General features: G+C 44.4%; 1 protein-coding gene across 2 annotated transcripts in view; it reads left to right on the plus strand.

Moving 5' to 3' along the window:
* Positions 1-21,044, plus strand: part of pdlim5b (PDZ and LIM domain 5b) — an 81,206-nt gene extending 60,162 nt beyond the window's left edge. For both annotated transcript variants that reach the window (XM_072659625.1, XM_072659626.1), the window contains 6 exons: positions 6,022-6,164; positions 12,524-12,719; positions 14,495-14,675; positions 16,914-17,034; positions 17,399-17,514; positions 18,201-21,044. In XM_072659625.1, coding sequence (XP_072515726.1) covers positions 6,022-6,164; positions 12,524-12,719; positions 14,495-14,675; positions 16,914-17,034; positions 17,399-17,514; positions 18,201-18,290 — 847 coding nt within the window. In that variant the 3' untranslated portion in view covers positions 18,291-21,044. The remainder of the gene's footprint in view (positions 1-6,021; positions 6,165-12,523; positions 12,720-14,494; positions 14,676-16,913; positions 17,035-17,398; positions 17,515-18,200) is intronic.
* Positions 21,045-21,585: the final 541 nt, after the last annotated feature.

Genomic DNA, 21,585 nt, shown 5'->3' on the forward strand with positions numbered 1-21,585 from the left:
GTGCCGTTACCATGCTGTGCTGAATATTGCAGCTATTCGTATCACAAAAGATTGCTGTGTGTTGTCGCATGCAGAAAACGAGCCTTGGCTTTTATTGCTGTTTACAGTATGGCAGTGAAATTAATGCCTTTGTTTACTCTCTTCCTTTCCTTTGCTGTCGTCTGACCCATCCGTCTTGCTCGGCTGGGACATCAGGGTGACCAAAGTTGACCCCGAGCTCGTGCGGCCTAAGTACAACAAGCTTCGCGACTGGCATCACGGTGTCTCGGCCAGAGTGCTGAATGTCCAGTAGTGATGTGATGCGTGTTAATGTGTTTTTGGTCCTGTTTAGCACACTCATCCCTTCCCTCTCTGGATTGGCTTCCATTTGTAGATTTATGATGGTAGTGGCTGCTCAAAAAGAGTTATGTTGTTTTTTTTGGGGTTTTTTTGTTGCTTTTTTTTCTTAACTTATGTGTGTAAGCGAGTGAGTTTGAAGGAGGCAAGCTCTTCCACAGTTATCCTTAAATTGACCCTTATCTTGCATGATTGACTTATTGTCCTAGCTCTTTCCAGTCTGTGGTCTGTTTGCAGTTTTTCCTCTTTTCTCTCTGGGCCTGTTAGCTTCACACTCTCTACAGTTCCTGCTCTCTGCGTTCTGGCTCCTGTATTTCATTTTAACTTGCTTGCCAAATAGTATTAATGTCTTTTAAAGGTTGCAATAAAGCTCCTCCTTTTGTCTCTCTGCGACCGAGTCTCCTGTCCTTTCTCCCTTGCGCTCTTCTTCTTCTCTGTTTTTGTTGTTTCTCTCCCGCCTCCTTTCTCCAGCCTCTCCGAAATCTAATAGTCTGAACAGCTGGAAACTGAAACACAATCCATCCAGGACACCTTAAGCTCCTGATTAGATCATCAGATGTATCCCAGAGAGAGCGCCTTGGATTAGAAAACAACCTGCTTTGATGGAGTTTATAAAAACCAAACTGTAGATGAGCAGTTGCTCAAGTTCCCTTCAGCTCAGGGATCCGGCCCTGTGATGTGCGGAGGTGTTGCTCCTCTTCGATGCCAGACAGCGGCTAGACAGTATCATCCCACAGGCCTGCCACACACCTCATCACACAAAGAACTGTAGCTCTCTCTCTCTCTCTCTCTCTCTCTCTCTCTCTCTCTTTCTCCCCTCTCTGATGGAAAAACCACTGAACATTTCCAATATTTATTTATTGTCATGGATAAATAATAGATGAGCTTTCTCCTTTGGGCTGAGTAGCTCCTACCTCTCTTTCTTTATGTCTGTCTCTCTCCTGCCTTTATTCTCTCCTCTTTTTTTTTTTTTTTTGTCCCGAGGGGTTAAAGAACATAAAGAACAAAATGGAACACAGGGTGGCGAGAAAAAAATGGAATCAAGCAAAAGCAATACATAACGTATTGGTTTGAGCAGAGGTGTAGGGGAACCTGAGGGTACATTATATATTAATACTCTATTCTCTTTAATGCACTCCCCCCCCCCCTCTCTCTCTCTCTCTCTTTTTCTCTCTCTCTCTCTCTCTCTCTCTCTCTCTCTCTCACTGACCGTGGGCTATGACAGGCTGGCTACCCTAGCAGTGATGCAGTGCCGGCCTTGTCCACCAGATGGCAGGAGGGTCCTTTTTCTTGCCTTTACACCAATCAGCCATAACATTAAAACCATTCAAAGGCAAAGTGAATAACATTGGTTAACGTCTTGTTACAGTGGCACCAGTTGAGATGCTGTCGTGTTCAAAATGTCCAGATGTTTCTATGAAGCTGATTACACACTTTGAATGCTAGTGTAGCTCTGGATTGGGATTGACACAGTCAGCCTTTTTGAGAATTAAGGATTTTGTTGTTTTGCAGAAAGTATCCAGTTAAAAGCTGAACAAAAGTCTATACGAAGGCAAAGAAATAGTGGTAGGACATTACAGTCATGAGAATCTTAATGGACATGTACACTAATTTAAAAATAATTGGGTGGATTTCTGAAGCACTGTACTGAAGTACTTCATCTATGTAAATGTAATGTGTAGCTGTGGTGAGCTGGGGAAGTAATAAAGTGCTGTAGAAAGGTTTAATTAATGTTTTCTGTTGTTTATATGAAATATGCACATAAAGGACGCTTACCTGGTTTTAGCTTTCACACCTGCACTTTTTGGTGCTGGTTAAATCAGACTTGTTTCGTTTTCACCCTTGGTCCGATTGGTTTGAGCAGGTTTGAATAGCCGCATTGAGACCCTTGAAAAGACGTGCTCTCAGTCTGGTCCCAAACAAACTCTGGAGCGGGTTGTTTGTGATAAGAACGTGATCTGATCTCGACTTAATCTCGACTATCATGTGTACTCCACAAGTTTGAGCTAAGCGGCTCCCACAGCCAGGTGTTAACATGCTATATCTAACCATGGTGCTCTCAATCAGGAGAAATCAAATGAACACTGAAATCAGGCTCACTTCAAAGATCTAGGACAAGGCCAGCAAGGGAGTCAGAGGGGCTTCTTCACACAGATCCAGTCAGACAGTTCATGGTAATATTCTCCTTTATGGCAGGTAACCAAAAGAAACTCCAAACCACGGATCAATTGCATAACTCCACACACCACCTTGGAGCTACTAGTCTCTTCACTATTGACTGTATACAGATAGTTATACTGTATGTTACTGGCATGTCCCTTTGGTAGGCCACAATACTCAAACAGTGATAAACCGTTATTACTGCTTGTGTGGCTGAATCTCCTCCTGCACGAGGCTGCAAACATGAGGCCTGTCCCACTTTTTAGCCACGTAGGACGGCCGTCTCAGTCCAGACCCTTGCACCTCTTTCTGTATGTTACTTAGAGTAACATTACTTGAAGTGCAGCACCAGGACTGGATCAGTTTCACACACTGTAGACCCCACCAGGGCTTAATTGAGATGAACTCCAGATCACGGTTTTCAGGGGGACCAGGGATTGGTTCTCTGGGCCGCTTCCAGGTTCAAAAACAGCTTTCACACTCGGCCAAACTAACAGAATCCCAGTTTTGAGGAAAAAATAGAACAGGGTCAAGATAAATCTAAGGGGTGAACAAGCCCTTAGTGTCTACTGTTAGACCTACAAGTTTAGAGTAGCAGAAAGTCTGTTACTCTTAAGGAAAGACAGTGGTCAGATATAGGCAATGTTAATGTCAAATAAAGGCCATGTGAAAAGGCTATTGTGAACAATCCAACAAAGCCATAGTCCATAGATTCAGAGCACATTGACCTGCTGTCTGAACATATTGTTGTGTTCACTGGCTTCCTGTAGCTGCCTGCATCAGATTTGAAACCCTGATGCTGGCCTACAAAGCCAAAAAGACATCCTCCCGACTTGATGGCAGTGGTCAAAACCTGATCTGTACCAAGAGCCCTTTGAGCTTTAGGGACAGGCTTTAGGCTTGAATCACCATCCTTTAAGACTTATTGAAAGCTAGCATCTAGAGGTTTCTCTGTTCTGGCACCAACACAGTGGTAACAATGTAACACTAATTATACAGTTATTAAAGGCCTGTGATCACACTCATGTCTTACTTTGATTTCTTTGACCTTCAGACATATGTACCTCATCTAGCTGTTGAGTATTTAGCACCCTTTGAATCTATCTAGATATCAGTACTGACTTCCATATTTGGCTGTATCTAAGCTTAGAGGTGTGTTCAGACTCTAATCTGTTAGACCTAGCTAGGAATATTTTCTGAGTGGACAGCAGAGCACTTCTGTAGTCTGTTGCTCTGGTGAAGAGTGTGCTAAATGCCATAAATGCAATGCAGCCCTATTGTTTAGGTTCAAACATTAGGCCTCACACACGGGTTTAACATCAGAAAAGAAATGCAGTAGTCTCAGAAAACTAGCCTTGGAATATTCAAAATAAGCCATTTCATTTAGCTGCAGGGTGGGTTCTTATGTTGGCGAATTCCTCTATGAATTCTGCCGAGTTCATGTTAACCCGCCGCTGATGGCAGTGCACCATACTGCTCAGCCTGTAACCAGCTGCCCAGTGCATATGTGCCCCGCATGGCCCCTGCCATGGCCAACCAGGCCCTTCCCCCACCTTGCAAAAGCAGGTTCCATGTTCCTTTCTAAGATACGGGTTCCCCTGCTGGCTCTGGCCAGGTTGAAATAATTTTCCATCTGTCAGTACTGGAGAGCTAGATTGTTCCAGTATTGTGTGTTGTATGGAAGCCTAATCTATACGTCAACGTGAGAAGGTCATGGCATCTAGATCTGGGCATCTGGACGCAGGAAAGAAGGAGTTTTTATGATTTTATTAAATGCATGATTGAGGATTACGATGACTGTGACTGAGTGGTGTTAGTGGATTATTGTTCCTTGTGTGTACGGGTGGGGGGGGGGGGGGTTAGATGGTGGGCATGGAAACTGGGACAGTACTTTGCTGGAGTGAAGGCAGTGCCAGCTATTGTTGTTGGCACCTGCTTTCTTCATTAACAAACCATCTGGGACTGCTGGGCTGATCAGCCAGATTTATTTGATCAATCTGGTCATGTTTAGCATCCTACACAGGCCTAATCCAAAACACGTCCCCTGTAATTGGCTAGATTGGTATTAATTGCGTATGCGTAGACCGGCTCCTAATTGGTTCTTAAAGGCCTGGTTTGATGTAGTTTCCTGTCACACGTAATTGCTTTATTGTGTTCTATAAGTAAGTCCCTAATCTGTTCCTTCATTGGCGTAGACAGTCTGTATCCGTTAGTCTTCAATTACAGACCCTCCGAATGTGGTTCACCTCACATGTTTTTAGAAAAAGCATTTTATTATTTAGATGCTGAGCGGCTGCGGGTCCTTGTTTTTTGAGGGCAGAAAGAACAAGACGATTACGTCTAATGAAAAATGGCAGAGTGCAGGGCTTAACAGCTTTGGAGAGGTTTGGAATTTTGGAACCAATTGGCAAATATTCATTCATGTTAGAAAGACCAGCACCCTGAAGAAGACAATGGCTTTTATAATTTATACTTTTAATAATATTGCTTGCTTGGTATGTATGTACAGATATATATTTGTATTTTCTTTTTTTTTCTCCCCAGTTTATACATTGGCACTTTCCACCCACTAGCTAGGACTCCCCCCTATGCCTGATTTCCTTTTTCAGCACAGTGCCAAAACTACTACCTTATGGTTTGCTGACCATGATATTACTGTGCTTGATTGGCCAGCCAACTTTCCAGAGCTGAACCCTATAGAGAATCCAGGGGTATTGTCAAGAGGAGTATGAGAAACACCTGACCCCGCAATACAAACAAGCTGAAGGCCACTTTCAAAGCAACCTAGGCATCAATAACATCTCAGCAGTGCCACAAGCTGGTTACCTCCAAGCCACGCCACACTGATGCAGTCATTTGTGATAAAGCAGCACCAACCAAGTATTGAGTGTATAAATGATCATCTCTGTCAGACGTTGGGCATATCTGTAGTGTACTTCCTTTGCTGTTTGAACTCCTGAAATATGCAAATTATTTGAGATACTAGATTTCTGTTTTTCTTTAGCTGTAAGCCATACTTAGAAATACTGTATAACGACTGTCACTGTGTCACTTTGTGTGTAATGATTTTAAAATGTACGACTGTTTACTTACCTTGAAATTAGTCAAGCCACTAGAGGAGTTAGTAAACATACAGCATGTAGGCACTGGAAGGTGTATGGCTGGGGGTCTGTGGCTACGTCTCTAGACAGCTAAAGGCAGTGAAACGACATCCAGCAGCTGGAGAAACAGCTCAGTCTTGCAGCTAAACCTTCCCCTGTGTTCATGTCTGCTGTTGCCATAACAAACCCACCCCGGGGTCGCTCCCCAGGGCCGGAGAGCAGCTGATCGGCCAGTTTTAAGGGGGCCTGGAATTTGGCCTAATCTTCTCTGAGGCCAGTATGGAATTTGAGAGATTCAAATAACTGTAATAACTCTGTTATGGTCACTGATCTGGAATTCTGAAGTCAAGTTGGGAGCCGGGTTTCATCGTTGGTGAGAATACAGCATATCCTAAGGGCACTCTCTCTTCTGCTCTCTCCACAGTGAGGCCGCGGAAGATGTCCACCCGAGCGCTCATACCACCTCGACGGTCAAAACCATGACCAAAGCCCCTGCAGGAGCCCCACGCAATGGCAACGGTGTCCCTCCTCCCACAACTAAAAGCTGGCAGTCTGGGAATGCTGCAGGTACATACAGAACACACAATCCTCAAGAGGGAAGCCCTCTGATTTCTCAAAAATATCTCCAATGCATATATTGCCATTTTATTTTATATCCAAAACCACCAGGCATCTGAGCTTTATATATAATAATAATGGTAAATGAAATAGGCATAAATGCAATAGGCAGTGCACTTGCAACCCTCTCAGCCCTCCAATTCTTTAGATGTCTGGTTCCATTCACCACGCATTTCAGACCTAACCACTCTAAATATCTTTGTTTACATCTTAGTGTTTCTATTGTTACATTCTATATTTTCTATACAAGGCTATAAGAAAGGGTCACCTGTTTGTGAAAACAAGGGTTGTTAAGTTCCCCACTGTCTAGTGAACTGCTACATATACTGCAGTGCTTCCTGCACCCTATAGGTGGCAACCTTGTGCTTTTAAGTGGTAGCTTGTGTTGCCTGTGTTTATTGCCACAGAGTACTTGCTGTGCCATTGGATTTTAGAGCTGGAAGTTCACAGGGCCCATAAAAATAGAGTGGTATTTCACTAAATGAGCTCAAATGATATGTCTTAACAGTTACACCATCAAATCGGTTGTGAAATGGAAATTACTTTTTTTTTTTTTATTCCCTGTGTGACTGAGTGCCCACTAAACAGAGACGTTTTAGGGACCATATCTCCCTCCCCTCGTGCAGTGCTCCAGGCTTGGGACTGAAGGATAAATATTGACTCAGGGGACAGGGTGATCTTATTAGCGTGCTCTATGCTCTTCAGTGGGCGCACATATCCCATAGAGGTGCGGTATTGTTGGTATGCAGAGAGGGAGGCCCCATGTTTACCAGGCCTGGCTCTCCAAGGGGCTTTTAAGAGCAAGCTGCTGACAGGGGCTCTGGCAGGGATGGTTGGGGAACACAGGTATCTCTCTGTGAAATATGTGTGTCTTTGACTCTCTCAGCTTCAAAACAAACAAGCCAGAGCTCGGAACAAGCCCCGCTGGAGCCAGGCCTCGCGTACCAAGTGAACTGAAACGATGGATCGGCCTAGTGCATTAAGATTAGGGGCGAGAGCGAAACAGGGTAAACATGTTATCACAATACTTTAGGATGTTTTCACCGTTTGATACCTGATGATATTAGGTATTTTTCCAGGCTTTGTTGCAGTAGCCTAAGCACAGAATGTGTATCGCTAAGCTCTCATGTACTCTCAGCATCATCCATATTTAAACTTACAACCACCAATAAACCACCAATAGTGAGGAACCTTAGACATGGGCAAGTTTACTTTCCCATTTCCAAATGAATTCCTGTATAAACACTGTGCCTCTATGACTGATTTATGTAAATGAGCTCTGCTTGGATTGGCTGTCCTGTGTTGTGCCTTGTTCAAAAAGTAGTCAGAGTTGAAACTCTCCTCAGAGCTTTATCAGGAATGGGTGGAGCTAAGCTGCTTTAGGCAGACATAAATAGGCAGATATTTGTACATGTGCTTGATTTTGTGTCACAAAAACTGTGGGCTGTGTTTGCAGCTTGGCCTCCACATATGGACTTGTGGAGTGATTTGGTATGATTTGAAACTAATAACATCTAACAAAACAGTGATCTTGACAAATTATAATAATGAGGGAACAATGTTTGCTAGTCTTTGGTGCAAGTTAAAGTCTTTGGCTAAGGCCCGTCCCCGGCCCAGGTCTTGCTACATCCAGACCTGGCAGATACTGGCGTACTTAGAAGGCAGGGGTGGAGCCAACCCCCAGGGCACCCTGGCAGGACCAACCTGGTGGCAGCTTGGAGGAAATAGAAAAGTAATGTAACGTCTGCAGCGTCTGAAAGCAGCAAAATAGATGTGTGAGTAGAGGTCTTTTAAAAACAGGTGGAAGCTAGTGATTGGCAGTGAAAAAAAAAAGGTGACACAGCATTTGAGTCTCCTACCAGTACTTTCGCTAGAGCTTTCCTTCATCATAACAGTATAATCATATTGATTCCCCCCTTTAATTATGCTGGGATCATTTGGACCAGTTGGTGGAGCACTGATTAGTAGCCTTGCGTTCTCTAGTTGCTCGCTTAGATCTAGAATCCCTCTCTAATCAAAACCCTCAGTTCAGTGAGAATGTCATTGATAACAGTTGCCAGGAGCCAGCAAGAAGATGGAACAGGATGGGAAGAAGATCCGTCCAATTAAAGCTCATAAGGCTGAGTAATTCCAGACGTCAAGCAATCAGGATGGACTGTCCATCCTGCCGGGAGATCAGGACCGTTCCTTGCACACGCAGCGGCAGGGCCGGGGGCTGTCTGAGAGAGCGTCTGGGCCAATAGACCTGTGGCCACGTGCAACATCACACTGAAATCACAGCTCCTTCTTAAAATAGCCCTGTTCTGCTAATGGGCCCCCCTCTTGCCTTATTACAGAATGATTAGGACTGATGAAGATGAAGACGATTAGGACTGATGAAGACAGACACCATAAAATGAACGCTTTTTTGAAAAGAAGGCTTTTGAAAATAATTTAATCGCAAGTGTTTTCCTCCAGAAATGTTCCTTCGTGACTCCACCAGCACTCTGACTTGGCTGTGTTTTAGAGGGTAAGCTGGAAAACTAGAACTGCTTCTCAGGTCCGCTGAGGTCTAAGCAGGGAGGAAAAGCTCCCTTTATCTAACTTTAGCCTCAGGATGTGGCAAGCCCCTCCACCAGTGGATCTGCAGGAGAAAGGGATGACTCAGCAGAAGAACTGCATGATGGAACCGCTGAGGTTTAGTCTGTCCTTGGACTGAAGGTCCACCGTGTTTCTTTCGTGGAGAAAAAGGGAGGGAATTGTTCCACTGAGTCGTGTGACTTGTGAGTTTTTTCTTGGAAAAGCACTGCTGTGTTTATCCTTGAATAAAATCTAGTTGAGACCGGTACACTGAAAAGTATGAACTGATTAACGGTTCAATCAAATGTGAGGGAATTCAGATAACTGACGCAAACCTTTGGCTCGGATGATGCTAGTAAGATGTCATGGCATGGACTGTATTCGGTGCAGTCTAATGTTGTGACATAGACTGTATTGACGTTCCCATCTGGCATCAATGGCCCATGAGGCACCTCTCAATGGACATCAGTCATGTTGTGACCTTTGTCCATAAAGATCATTTTGCACTCGGCTACAACTGACTGGTGTGCTCGCTTATTTATATGTGCAGCATGTCCTGTCACATTATTCCAAACAAGGGGTGGTTATAATATTGTGATGTGACTGTAATAGGGTGGTAACATCTTGGGAACTGCTAACTTTGTGGGATGTTCCTAAGCAGCCGTAGTGAAGGTGTACCGAGAATGAACTTCTTGCACATCAGGTGCCTCCCAACGGCATAACAGTGGTGCCCTACAGGCCATTGATGCCAGAGAGGAGCGACAACAGCGACGGATGGTACAGAGCAATCAACGTGCCACTGTGCATATTTTCCATCACAAAGTAGAACAGCAAATATTTTAGAACAGTAAAACTCAAATTTGTTTGATCCACATGACGTCTACTTCTACAAGAAATTGACTGGATTCTCCTGTTTATTTAGGGAGGATTAAGGCTGATTTGGGTTTGTATCTTATCAAAGGAGGAGTTCATAGGTAAAGCCCATTTTGCAGATGCGTGCAGACGTCTGCAGAGATGACACCTCAACTTTGTGTCACGTGTGTCTGTAGAGCTGTGCCAGCAGGACAACATGGAGACCAAACAACAAATGAACCAGAACAAGTGTGACATCAGAAGGGTTCGTTCATGCTTTGTGCTGAGTATGTTTGCAAACATGAACGCATACGCATCTATAGATCAAGCTTTAGTGGTGACTGTGGTGTGTGTACATATGACGCAGTGTTTTCTGCAGAACATCCATGTCTAAAACACAGAGCAGTCAGCCTGGGACAAGTTTTTATAAGAGGGAAATTCGACGCCACATTGCACTTCACACTAAATATCGCTCAGAGGTTAGAGTGCTGGGTTATTGATCACATGATTATGGGTTCAATACTCACTAAGCTGCTAGTGTTGGGCCCTAGAGAAAGCCCCTTAACCCTCTCTGCTCCAGGGGTGGTTGACCCTGTGCTCTGACCCCACTTTTCCAAGCTGCGATATTTGAAGAGTAGAATTTCATTGTTACATGCGTGTCTAAGTATGACAAGTATTACAGGAAAGGCACCTTCTACTTCCACCTTCCTTCCTTCTGAACAAGTGAAAGTAACAAGCAATTAATACCCTGTTTTTTTCTCGTGAAAAGTGCTGAGAGAAATATCAACTTGATGTGGGAAGATTTGTAGCGGAACAAGCAGATCCCACAGACCTTTACATTACATATAACAGTGTTTTGAGTCAGCTTTACAACTAACCCTGAAGTGTGGCGGCTGTACTAACTTGAGTTGGTCCATATCTATTTGTGCCCTTATAGCGGTAGGCCCACAGCTATAAGGGTATTTCCAGTAACCAGTCTGGCCCAACTATCAAGTGTACGACACTAGTCTGAGCTAAACCGCTCCCATAGCCATGTGAAAACCTGCTATACTGCCCAGGTAAATGACTACAGCGCTGTGTAAATGCCGCCTCTGTCGTTGCTCAATGGTAACCTGCACAGAAATATGCAGGACTAGTCCAGAACAGGACCACCTTCTTGTATTTACTTTATGCTCCCATCCCAGACTGGTCTGACCAGTAAACAGAGAGAATGTTCTCACGTGGTTTGTTGTCACTCATTTTGTGATGCATTTTTTTCCCTGTGTGAAAAAACAAACCATACCAGGGGGGAACGCATCAAGTTTACAAACTCAGTAACTGATTCAGACCAGAGCTGATCAACTATAGGTGTGGAAACGTTCTAAAAAGGCTCAGGATGGCCCTCCCTTTCTTCCGTCATTAGCCAGCACAATCAGCAGTTCTCCTCCAGACGTGTTGAGCTCCAGTGACGTTGCATTAGCAGCAATGAGAAAAGATGTGGAGGAGCTTCACATGCTTTTTTTCACTTTGTCTTCTCAGTGGTGGTGGAATCATGTGATTGGAGAGTCGGAGTAAATTGGACGTTTGGTGGCTTTTATGTTCCAAAAACATCTACAGTGTAAATCTGGAGAATTTTCTGCCAGATTGCTGTCAAACGTCTCAGATAACGTTGCTGTGGGAATATAAGAACGTGACTAAAAGCATGTTCTGCTTGAATCTGTTTAACTGCACAAAATATCCACGTTACATTTTACCCCATGTTAGTTTGGACCCTCCTCATTTGATTAGGCAGTACCTGATAAAGAGCTTCAGTAGTGTAAGGATCGCCTCAATGGATCGTTTACTCGATGTGGAACACATGCGTTGCTATTGCAGTTCGATTGGAAATCATACATGTCATGCAAGCAGATGATCTGTGTTTTGCTCAATGTGTGAGCCAGGGGGTCTCAAGAAGGAAACCCCCCCTTCTTGCTCTGTCACACACATCTTTGTCACAGCTGAGCTGGCTGAAAGCGGCAGATACATCCTCCAGATGTCTATCAGCTGGAGATAAGACACCCTGCAGCCGTGACTCCCACCCCACCTCCTCTATCTTTCTGTGTAATTCCCTCTCTCCCTTTCTCCGTCTGATGGCGCCATACAAGAATGTGTTAGATTAGCACCAATGTGGTGAGCGAGGACGCAGCCTATGAGCTCCTCTCACTGCCCCTTCGAGTACACAGTGCCGTCAGCTTCTACTTGCCATCTCTCTGGCGAGGGGGAAATCGCAGGAACGTTTATGTGAGGTGACCTGGCCTGGTTCGCCTCCCACCCCCCCCCCCGGCTTTGATTCCTGCGCCGGACTGAAAGGACGTCTCTGTATCTCCCACTGCAGTGCGGTGACCTTTACTCCCCTCCCCAACAGCACCCCCCCAACCAAGTCTACGCAGGCGGGGAGAGAAGGGAAGGATTGTCCCGCTCTTTTCCAAGCTCCCAGAGACTGGTGGGGGGATTATTTTGCCAGGTGTCTCCTCTGGCTTTGGGAATGTTGTTTTCTTTTTTTCCCCTTTTTTTCTCTGTTACTTAAGTAAACCGATCCTTTGTTTGGGGCCGGGGTGGTGTGGATGTCCCGGACACAGATGGCCCATCCTCCTCTGAGGCCCTGCGATGAACCCTCTGAATTAAGGAGCATGTATCTTTCTTAACAAGGGGGGTGGTCTCTCAATCACTGTGGTCATGCTACACAGCCGCACACAATATTACCTGATCTTATTACCTCTTCGTGCCGATGCGACACGGCTGCGTCTGCAGTAATTCAGGTTATGTTGTGGGTAAAGTTCACCCACTGGTCACCCAGATTAAAATCTCTCTCTCTTTCTCTCTCTTGCTCTCTCTGTCTCTCTCTCTCGCTCTTTCTCTGCCTTGCTTGCTTTAATTAGGTTTTCCCAAAGCAGGTGCACCCTCTGGACACACAGCGCCTTCCTATGGACGAGTCAGTAACAGCGCTCCGAAAGGCCCCAACCGCCCTGCCCCACAGCCTCACCCCAAAGACCAGGATTCGCTGGTGCAGAGAGCAGAACACATCCCTGCTGGAACCCGTACACCCATGTGCGGCCACTGCAACCAGGTCATCAGGTGGGGCTTTCCTTCTTAAATGACCACAATTGTTGCCTTGGTGTACCTAAACAATGGTGAAGATCTGTAATCAGGGCTTTAAAGCTATGCTCTGAATACTTCAGCAGCATTGTCAACTAAGGGCTGTACAAAGCAACAGGTGGTTTGATTAATAATTAGGCTCAACGTGTCTTGCTATGTTTTTTTTAAGCTTAACACTTAGTCCTGTTTAAGAGTGCAATGGTGCTCCTTCCAATACTTTTTGGAGTTGGGGAGGTAGTCATCTAACATCAAATCAACCAAGACTCACAAGGGGGGCCCCCATTGTGCTCTTGTTAGAACTACTTATAAATTATGAATGAAGTCACAGACTTTTTATCAATCCTGACCTCACTAACGTTCTTGTTGCTAAATGCAGTCAATCAAATCCTCACAGCAATGCTTTTCAGCAATTTTCCTTATCATCTTAAAACATACTGTTTTTCAAGCACTAGAGACACATGGAAATCCAGCATAGTTAGGATGTCGTGGCTGGGGAAATTTTTGAGAAGGCCCAAGTTGTCAGGTGAACTGAAAGAAGCTGATTATGATCATAAAGGCTATTAAGGCTTGTTACTGGTTTTGCTAAATGAGTAAATGTGTATGTATTAATGTACATTAACTTACTGTAGCTGCATGGTTTGAGAGACCACACACACACACACACACACACACACACACACACAAACTACGGTGGATACTTACTTGTCCCCAATGTCCTCTATGGTCACCCTAGCATTTAGATCAGGCAGGTGTGTCCAAACTTTTGACTGGTACTGGGCACTCTCTTTATTCCAGAATATGGACTCTTTAAAAGTTTAAATGGGAGCGAATGGCTTTCCAGTTTTTTAATAGAGGCTTTTAAACATATATGCATATCATTTGCATCCATGCTTTCATGTAGTAAATTGCCCACAGTACGGTCTGTTGGAGTTCAGTGCTCTTGACCCATGGCATAAAATCAGAGCAGGCTCATGTAAAAGCTGCGACAAGGGCGAGCCAGTCTCAGTGTGACTGGAACATGCGGTGTAAGCTTTAATTTGCAGAGAAAGTAATTGCTGATTAATTTGGCGTGACAGCCGGGCCGGGCAGGGGCCGTGCTGCCTTTATCTGAGCAGAATGAGAGTTCATGGCCCTTGCTGGCTTGTTATCGTTCGGTAGCTCAGACCGGAGTGCTGCGGCTCTCCCCTGGAGAGGCAGAGCCCCGGGGCTGGTGTACGTTACACCACCGCGGCCCAGGGGTAGACTCGCAGACTCCTGGCGAAAGTGGCCGTGACATCCAAGCTTTAGGGCTCCGTTTTCGGCATTCGATACGCTCCGAACCCTTTGTTTTCCCTCTCAGTTAATCATCCGATTTGTAACCTGCATCTTCACTGACAGAGTGGAACCTCGCTCCTCAGATAACGACACCTGATCACCAGACTCAGAGCCTCGGAAACATCTGCTTGCGCAGGGTGCATGTTCTGGTTCGGGGGGCAGTCCGATGTGACGAGCATTGAGAATTGAGTGTAATGAACTCTTACAGTCCTCACCCAAATGAGCTCTGTGAACTAATTTAGCAGTGCAGGAGTAAATGTAATGTTGCCAATATTGTGTGATGTCCATTTACCTATAATAAGCCTAACTGGTTTCTTAGTCAGTTATTCACAAGGACAAGTTCAGTTTAAATGGACCAGATGCGGTCCATCAGTCAGGACATGTTTGGTATTTGGAAGGGAATGGAATCTCATCTCATTTACTTATCTGTCTCTGTACAGGGGTCCTTTCCTAGTGGCCATGGGGAAGTCATGGCACCCGGAGGAGTTCAACTGTGCACACTGTCACTGCTCTCTGGCTGAGCTGGGCTTCGTGGAGGAGCGCGGTGCTGTCTACTGCGAGCACTGCTACGAGCAGTTCTTCGCCCCCACCTGCTGCCGCTGTCAGCAGAAGGTCCTCGGGGTGAGTGACTCAGAGGACTGTGTGCCGCTAATCTTAAACCGTCTAATTGGCTCTGCTGTTCAAAACTCTAGAAACGCACACGCAGCCTGTCTTTTTCAAGGACTCTGTGGCAAAAGGGAGAAATAACACTAATTATTAGCCTAAGAAGAGCCTAGGCTGTACGTACACCCTCACTCTCACCTCTCCCCCTGCTTTTTTTCGTTCTCACTCTCCCCCTTAGCGTCCCTGATCTTTCCCTCTCCTTTTAAAGTCTTGTTTCCGCATTCTGCCCGTGTTCCCAGCCTTGCGGCCCTGGGAGCAGCCTGGGGAGGCGGCGGAGCCTGTGGGAAAACGAGCTTTAATCGGGATCATAAGGTCCATGAGACCAAAGAGGGGTGGCTGGCACTCGCTGGTCCGACGTGTGACAATTAGCACCGGCTCTGGCGCTTCAGCGTGAGCCCCCCACTTCAAACAGGCAGCGCTGGGCCTCTGGAGGTGCCTGCGAGGTCAGCACCACAGAGCGAGCCGACGGAGCGGAAGGGGTACTGCTCTGCTAATGAGATGCTAGGCTAGGCTAGGGCTCCTAATCTAGGACACCCGGGCATGGGCTGTGGGGAGATCAAACATCATCTTGTTTATAGCTCTCCTTAATGTCATATTTATCGTGTCGGATAGTTTCAAGGAGAATGAAGCGTGAGGGGAATTTTGAAGTCTACTGTTTTTTTGCTTTTGTGTTCTGTGTTTTTTTTTTTTTTTTTTTTTAGTTTTTGCTTCTTCATATTTTCTCAGAGCTGTAATGAATATTAAAGATAAACGATTCTACTCAGTAACATAGTAATTCTGAGTGGCTTGGTGTGAAATGGTTCTGTGTAGAAAAACTCACAGACTGGGCCCAGAGTGGTACAGTGGACTAATGCACTGCCACTATGATCTGAGGATTGCTGGTTTGAATTGCTTTCCATCAGCGGCCGGAGTCAGAGTGAGCATAGTTGGCATGCTCTCTCAGGGAGGATTGATGGCACTGTCTTCCTACATCACTCCCAGTATGATGTTGGTCAGCACAGACCAGATAGCTGTTGCATCAAAGCTGGGAAGACAACACTTTCCTCCAAATGTGCTGACTGGCAAGGGATGCTGCATCAGCGGCAGTTTGAAAAGAGGCAGCCAGCATCTGACTTCATGTGTCTGAAGAAGCGTGTGCTAGTCTTCACCATTCTAGTGTTGGGGCATTGCAAGTGATTGGGGGAGCTTACATGAACAGGTAGAAAATGTGACTATGACACTAGTACAGTCCAAAATATTGCAATCATTAAGTAGTGGTAAATATGGAAAGAAATATTTTGAAATGTGTCGAATTGCATCAAAACTAACGTTGTTCCTAACCACTTTGTTTAAGCACTTTCTATGAGGGAGCCTTTTATCTTCAGACGTCTGATTCCATTAACAAACAATGTGTGCAGTTCAGCCCCTCGTATTAATAAATAATTATCAAATGGTTCTTCTATAATTTGTTACTAAATGAATTTTTTTAAATGGTTGCAGAAAAATCTGGTTTTAAAAATGTTGATGTTTTAACATTATATTAAAATAGTCTTTTTGACAGAATTTCACTGCTTGTTTCACTGAATGAGTGATAATTAAGACAAATCAAATCAAATCATGCTGTTGTTTTGTCTGACAGAACAAAATGATTAGATTAGTTTTCCAGGAAAGACTCCTAGGAAAAAAAAGAGAAAATGTGAATTCCTGGACACATGGGAAGTTAGACCATTAGGACATAGAGATTTCATGTTTTTTCATATTCTCACATATGTGTGGCTACTGATAATGAGCATGCAGTAAGAGAAGTGAGCTTGGGACCAGAAGGTCGCTGATTCAAACCCCTGGGCCGACAGGAAGTGGGGGGTGGTAGGAATAGCTCTTTTTCTTCACTCAGCATTTATGTGCTGAGGTGCCCAAGAGGTGCCTGCCCCTAGTCACTAATGTATGTGTGTGTGTGTGTGTGTGTGTGTGTGTGTGTGTGTGTGTGTGTGTGTGTGTGTGTGTGTGTGTGTGTGTGTGTGTGTGTGTGTGTGTTCACTTCTAATGTTTCAGAAGAACATGTAGATAGTTTAGAGGTACTGTTAGGGTCTATGTTAGTATGTCCATGATTGTGCAGAATTTAAAGATGACCTTTTATGAGCAACAGCTATGTGTATAAAAGTCCTGGAACATTTTTTTCTAAAAAGACTTCTAAGTGTCTTTTTTCCCCTTCAACAGGAAGTCATCAATGCCCTGAAGCAAACTTGGCATGTGTACTGCTTCCTGTGTACCTCCTGCCAGCAGCCCATTCGCAACAACACCTTCCACCTGGAGGACGGACAGCCCTACTGCGAGAGAGGTGAGAGGGCAGCTCGCACACCTGCGCAGAACTAACGCAGCCTGACACACTTACCCAGTCAAGCCCAGCATGGCCCATCCTTTCCCTCTGGCTGAGCTCATCAGACAGGTCCAGCCCAAAGGACTGGTGTTAGTTACAGTAGAGTAATTGAGTAATCTGTGCTCGTTACACAGCCATTAAACAGTCAGTGACCTTTACAAGTTATTGGAGAACCATTAAAACTCCCAGTAAGTTTACAGGCCGCTCCCGCTGCCCCGATGACTGCGGCTGCTGTTGAGTTCATCTTTGTGAAATATGTCTGATGTTAAAGGTACATTAATCACTAATCAGTGTCTGCTTTATGTCTCTTCCGGACTGTTATTAGACTATTACGCTCTCTTTGGCACCAGCTGCCATGGCTGTGACTTCCCCATCGAGGCTGGGGACAAGTTTCTGGAGGCTTTGGGCTTCACCTGGCATGACACCTGCTTTGTATGTTCGGTAAGTGTACATTAGGAAGAAGACCTACAGATCTCCTGTTTGTATGGGGGCAGATTTACTGAAGCTTTTAACTTTTAAAGCTTAAACATAACCTCAGGACACTTGATTTAAAAAATCATCGCTGCCCAAAAACTCCACTATTTCATGATGAATGGACCTATAGAAATGCTCCAAAATGACTTGGAATAAAATATTTAATTCCCTGCAGAAAAAGGATCCTTCAGTCTGTCACATCAGGGCTCATAGTATCTACAAGGGGCAAGAGAAATTGCCATACTTTGTAATATCTACTGAGAGTTCCCCAGATAGTGTATTTTATCTGTTCAAGTATAAAGAAAGACAGAATATCTTTAATCCAGTCAGTATAAGTGATTTTAAAGGAAGTGATCGATTTTAAAGGAAGCAAATATCTGGCAACCAGTGTCGCAAAGACTTCAAAATCCTAAGTGCACTCAGCACTGCTGACTGTGTGCTAGTTAACACTTGTGTTATTTGGCTGCCATTGTTGTTATTTTATGATTTTATTATTATGGGCAATAATGGAGCGTTTCTGGTCTGTGATTGGAGTCACAACAGTCACTATTTAACTGCGAAACATGGATGCTAAATCTGCCCTGCAGTCTGTGATGTTTTGCCCCATGATGCCTCATTCTGCTCTATGTAACAGCTCCCTTCTTGCCTTGCAGGTCTGCAACACCAGTCTAGAGGGCCAGACCTTTTTCTCCAAAAAGGACAAGCCCCTGTGCAAGAAGCACGCACACACTGTCAAAATCTGAGCCTGTCTTTTGCCGAGAGAAGAGGACGATGAGATGCAAAATTGCGGAACGCTCTTTTAGCTGTTGCTATTTTTGTTTCCTGAGATTTATATGGTGTTAATGGAGGTGGTGAGGGGATGTTTTGGGTATTTTTTCCTCTAGTTTTGCTGATCGTAGACCTCTGAAGTCGTGTATTCATTCTGTAGCAGGCAGGTGGCCGATAATAGCTACTCTGGGTCTAAGCAGTTTCTTTCTATAGGGAAAATAAACAGTGTCCATAAAACAAATGTTACTATCATGCCAAAGCTGATACTTTTTTATTTTAATATTTTTTTGGAGTAGATTACTTTTCCCCCAGATGTCACCAGATCCTCTGAATTACAATGGGGTTAACAAGCTGACATATGAATAACGCTACATGCAAACTCGCACTGCTGCACACCGAACTGGCGTACGACTGACAGCCTCAACACAGCATCCCCAACAAACCAGCCTGCTCTGTTCAGTGCGATGATTGCGTTCTGTTGCTGTAGTCAGATCTCTCTTCAGAGTTAGCTTGGAGCTAACTTGGCAAATAGCAGGATGACGAACACAGTTACCATAAACAGCCAAAGACAAAATTATTAGTCTTCATATAGAAAGAAGACAACCGTTTTGGGCCGTTGGGCCACCCCTTCAGAGGTCAGCACAGTCAGAGCAGACGTGCAGTTGGTTGTGGATGCTAATTAACATATTAAAGTTGAACAAGCAAAGTTGAAGAATCCAATTGAATTGAATTTAAATTGAATTTAAACTTCCAGTGGCATTTGGGGTCATAGAAAAATCCAGCTTAGACCCAGAGTTACAAATATGGGAGGGGGCGTCTGCTATAGAGCAACACACGCCTTGATTAGGTCTACTTGATTGCATGCAGTATGTTTTCAGTGAATTTCTGTCATGTCTTATTTTACATGTCCCTCATTGGGAGTACGGAGTTCTATGAAATAAAGTATTTTTGAAAGTCAGGATGCTTTTGAAGACAGTAATATATAAAACTTTGCATTTTTCTTTATATATTAGCTGTCATCTCAAACGCGTACTTTAAGAGAGCTGTTCTCTGTGGTTTTTTATGTGAGGTCATAAATGTACTGTTTTCTATGTTCTTTTTTTTTGCTTTTTTTCTAGTGTTTAATAGAATTCCTTTGCAATTATGTGGAAGTACGTAGAACAGGACAGAGAGGGTTCTCATTTTTGTTTAACTGAGAGAAACTTTGCAGAAACTAATTTTTATTTGGGAAAAATGGTGTGTTTGTCTATTGTGAACATTTTGATTGTTTTTCTTTCATATGCTATGATAAAAAGAGTACACTTTATCAGCTAGCCTCTATTCCACAGTCAGGCTGTACTATATAGATTTAGAGCTGCATGCTTTTGAACCCTCACTGGCAGTCAACAAGAAGGGCTCCAACGCAGTTTCAGTGACACGAGGCACCAAAAAGCAATTCAAGCACTTACAGTGCTGCCAGTGGAGAATCCTGCTAAATGTGAATGAGTGGGTGAATGAGGTAAAAGCCACACCCATGAGGTGCTTTCATAATGTTTTCTTGAGGTTTGGGTTTTTCTTCTCCACACATTTTCTAAAACACTCCCACATTTGTTATGGGACTGTGTAAAAAAATATTTATTTTAAGAATGGACTCCATGTGGCTGTAAGCGGTCTGTTGCGCTGGTCTATCCTTCTCATGCTGCTTTGCCATCAGCAGCCGTCTGAGAGTCTGAGAGAGCACAACTGGCCATGTGGGTCTCACTGTGTGGGTAGATGGTCCTCTCTCTCCTCATCAATCTTAAAGTGATGTTGGCTTGAATAAGCGTCTGTGGAGCTGGGGACCCAATGCTTTCCTCCAAGCGTTGAGTGTTGGCTGCCTGGTGGAATTTCAAACAAAGGCGGTTGCTGGTTTCACATGTATGAGAGGAGACGAGTGTTAAGTCCATACCCTTGTGTATAGTGCATACAAGTGAGTTAATTGGCTGGATCAAATATTGCGCAGATACATCATATCTTAATTCTAAACGTTGTCCAGCTGTTCTGCTAATTATGTAAAGCGTGTGACGGTACCTTTATCTGCAGCCAAATTGGTTTTGTCTGTGATTCGGTGAAATTGAGTGTACGTGCATTCGTTGCTTGTTGACTGCCAGTGCATAATCAGGAGACGCAGGCCTAAATCTGTAAGCATTCCGACTGTATGTTCAGCTTCATTCCAGTATAACGGCCCCTCTCTCCCCGTCCCCGTCCCCTCCGCTACAGCAGGGGCTGAAACAGAGCGCTATTTATCCAGCTATATTTATTGAGGCTTGAGGGATGAATTTGGGCTTTTCTAAGGGATTTGCACATATTTCACTGCACTGACTGAGTCAGGGCAGGACCAGAAACCTTTAAAGGACAGTGATATGTTCTATTAGATAGCTTTTGGGCCTACTCCGATATTCTGAATAGGAACCGCTTAGTATATTTTAATATGACCGTATAAAAGCCTGGTTGCCTTAAAAGTAATTGTGTACAGTCTGCTCGTATGGAGCTCTGTAGCTGGTGGGAGCACACAGCCTTTCTGGAAAGCAGTCATTTCGCTTTATTTACATTGTTTTACAGAGCTTCTGCCCCTTGGTTATAAGTAATGTATTATGAAATTGTGTTTTCATGCGCCCCCCCCCCCCCCCATCCTCATTCCCCCATCTGTTCCGCATATATTTGTCACCTCCTAATTAAGAAATGGAAAATAAATGCTGTTCTTATTAAAACTCTGCCTCAAAGTGTGATAAATATTAATACAGATTGTATTTCCAGTCGGATTAAACTGAACGAACTGTTCCTTTATTGCCTTATGTAATTACTGTTTTCTCTGTTTAACGTCTTTGCATATCATAAACTAATTGCTTTATTATTTATCCTGTACTGTTCATTTACATTTTGTGGCTGGTAGAAGGTCTTTGTCATCACATTTATATACTTGCACAATGGAATTCTTCTCTTTGCATATCTCGGTTAGGAAAGCCAGCTTAAGAGCACCTCAGGGCCAGTAGCAAGTGCTCAGTAGCAAAGAGGTTAAGGGCCTTACTCATGAGCCCAACAGTGGCAGCTCAGGTCAGACCTGGGTATTGAACCCACAACCCTGTGATGAACAACTACTCAGCCAATGCTGTCAGGAATGGGTATTGGGAACAAGGACGTCACTACACATTTATAGATGGGGGGGGGGGGCTAAGCCTTTACTCTGGGAGTACTCTGAAGGTCCCACATTTCCACTTATGTGGTTTCTTACTGTGCCAAAGTCGTAGAAGT

The sequence above is a fragment of the Salminus brasiliensis genome, chromosome 16 (genome assembly GCF_030463535.1).
Source record: "Salminus brasiliensis chromosome 16, fSalBra1.hap2, whole genome shotgun sequence".
In the NCBI taxonomy this organism is placed as follows: domain Eukaryota; kingdom Metazoa; phylum Chordata; class Actinopteri; order Characiformes; family Bryconidae; genus Salminus; species Salminus brasiliensis.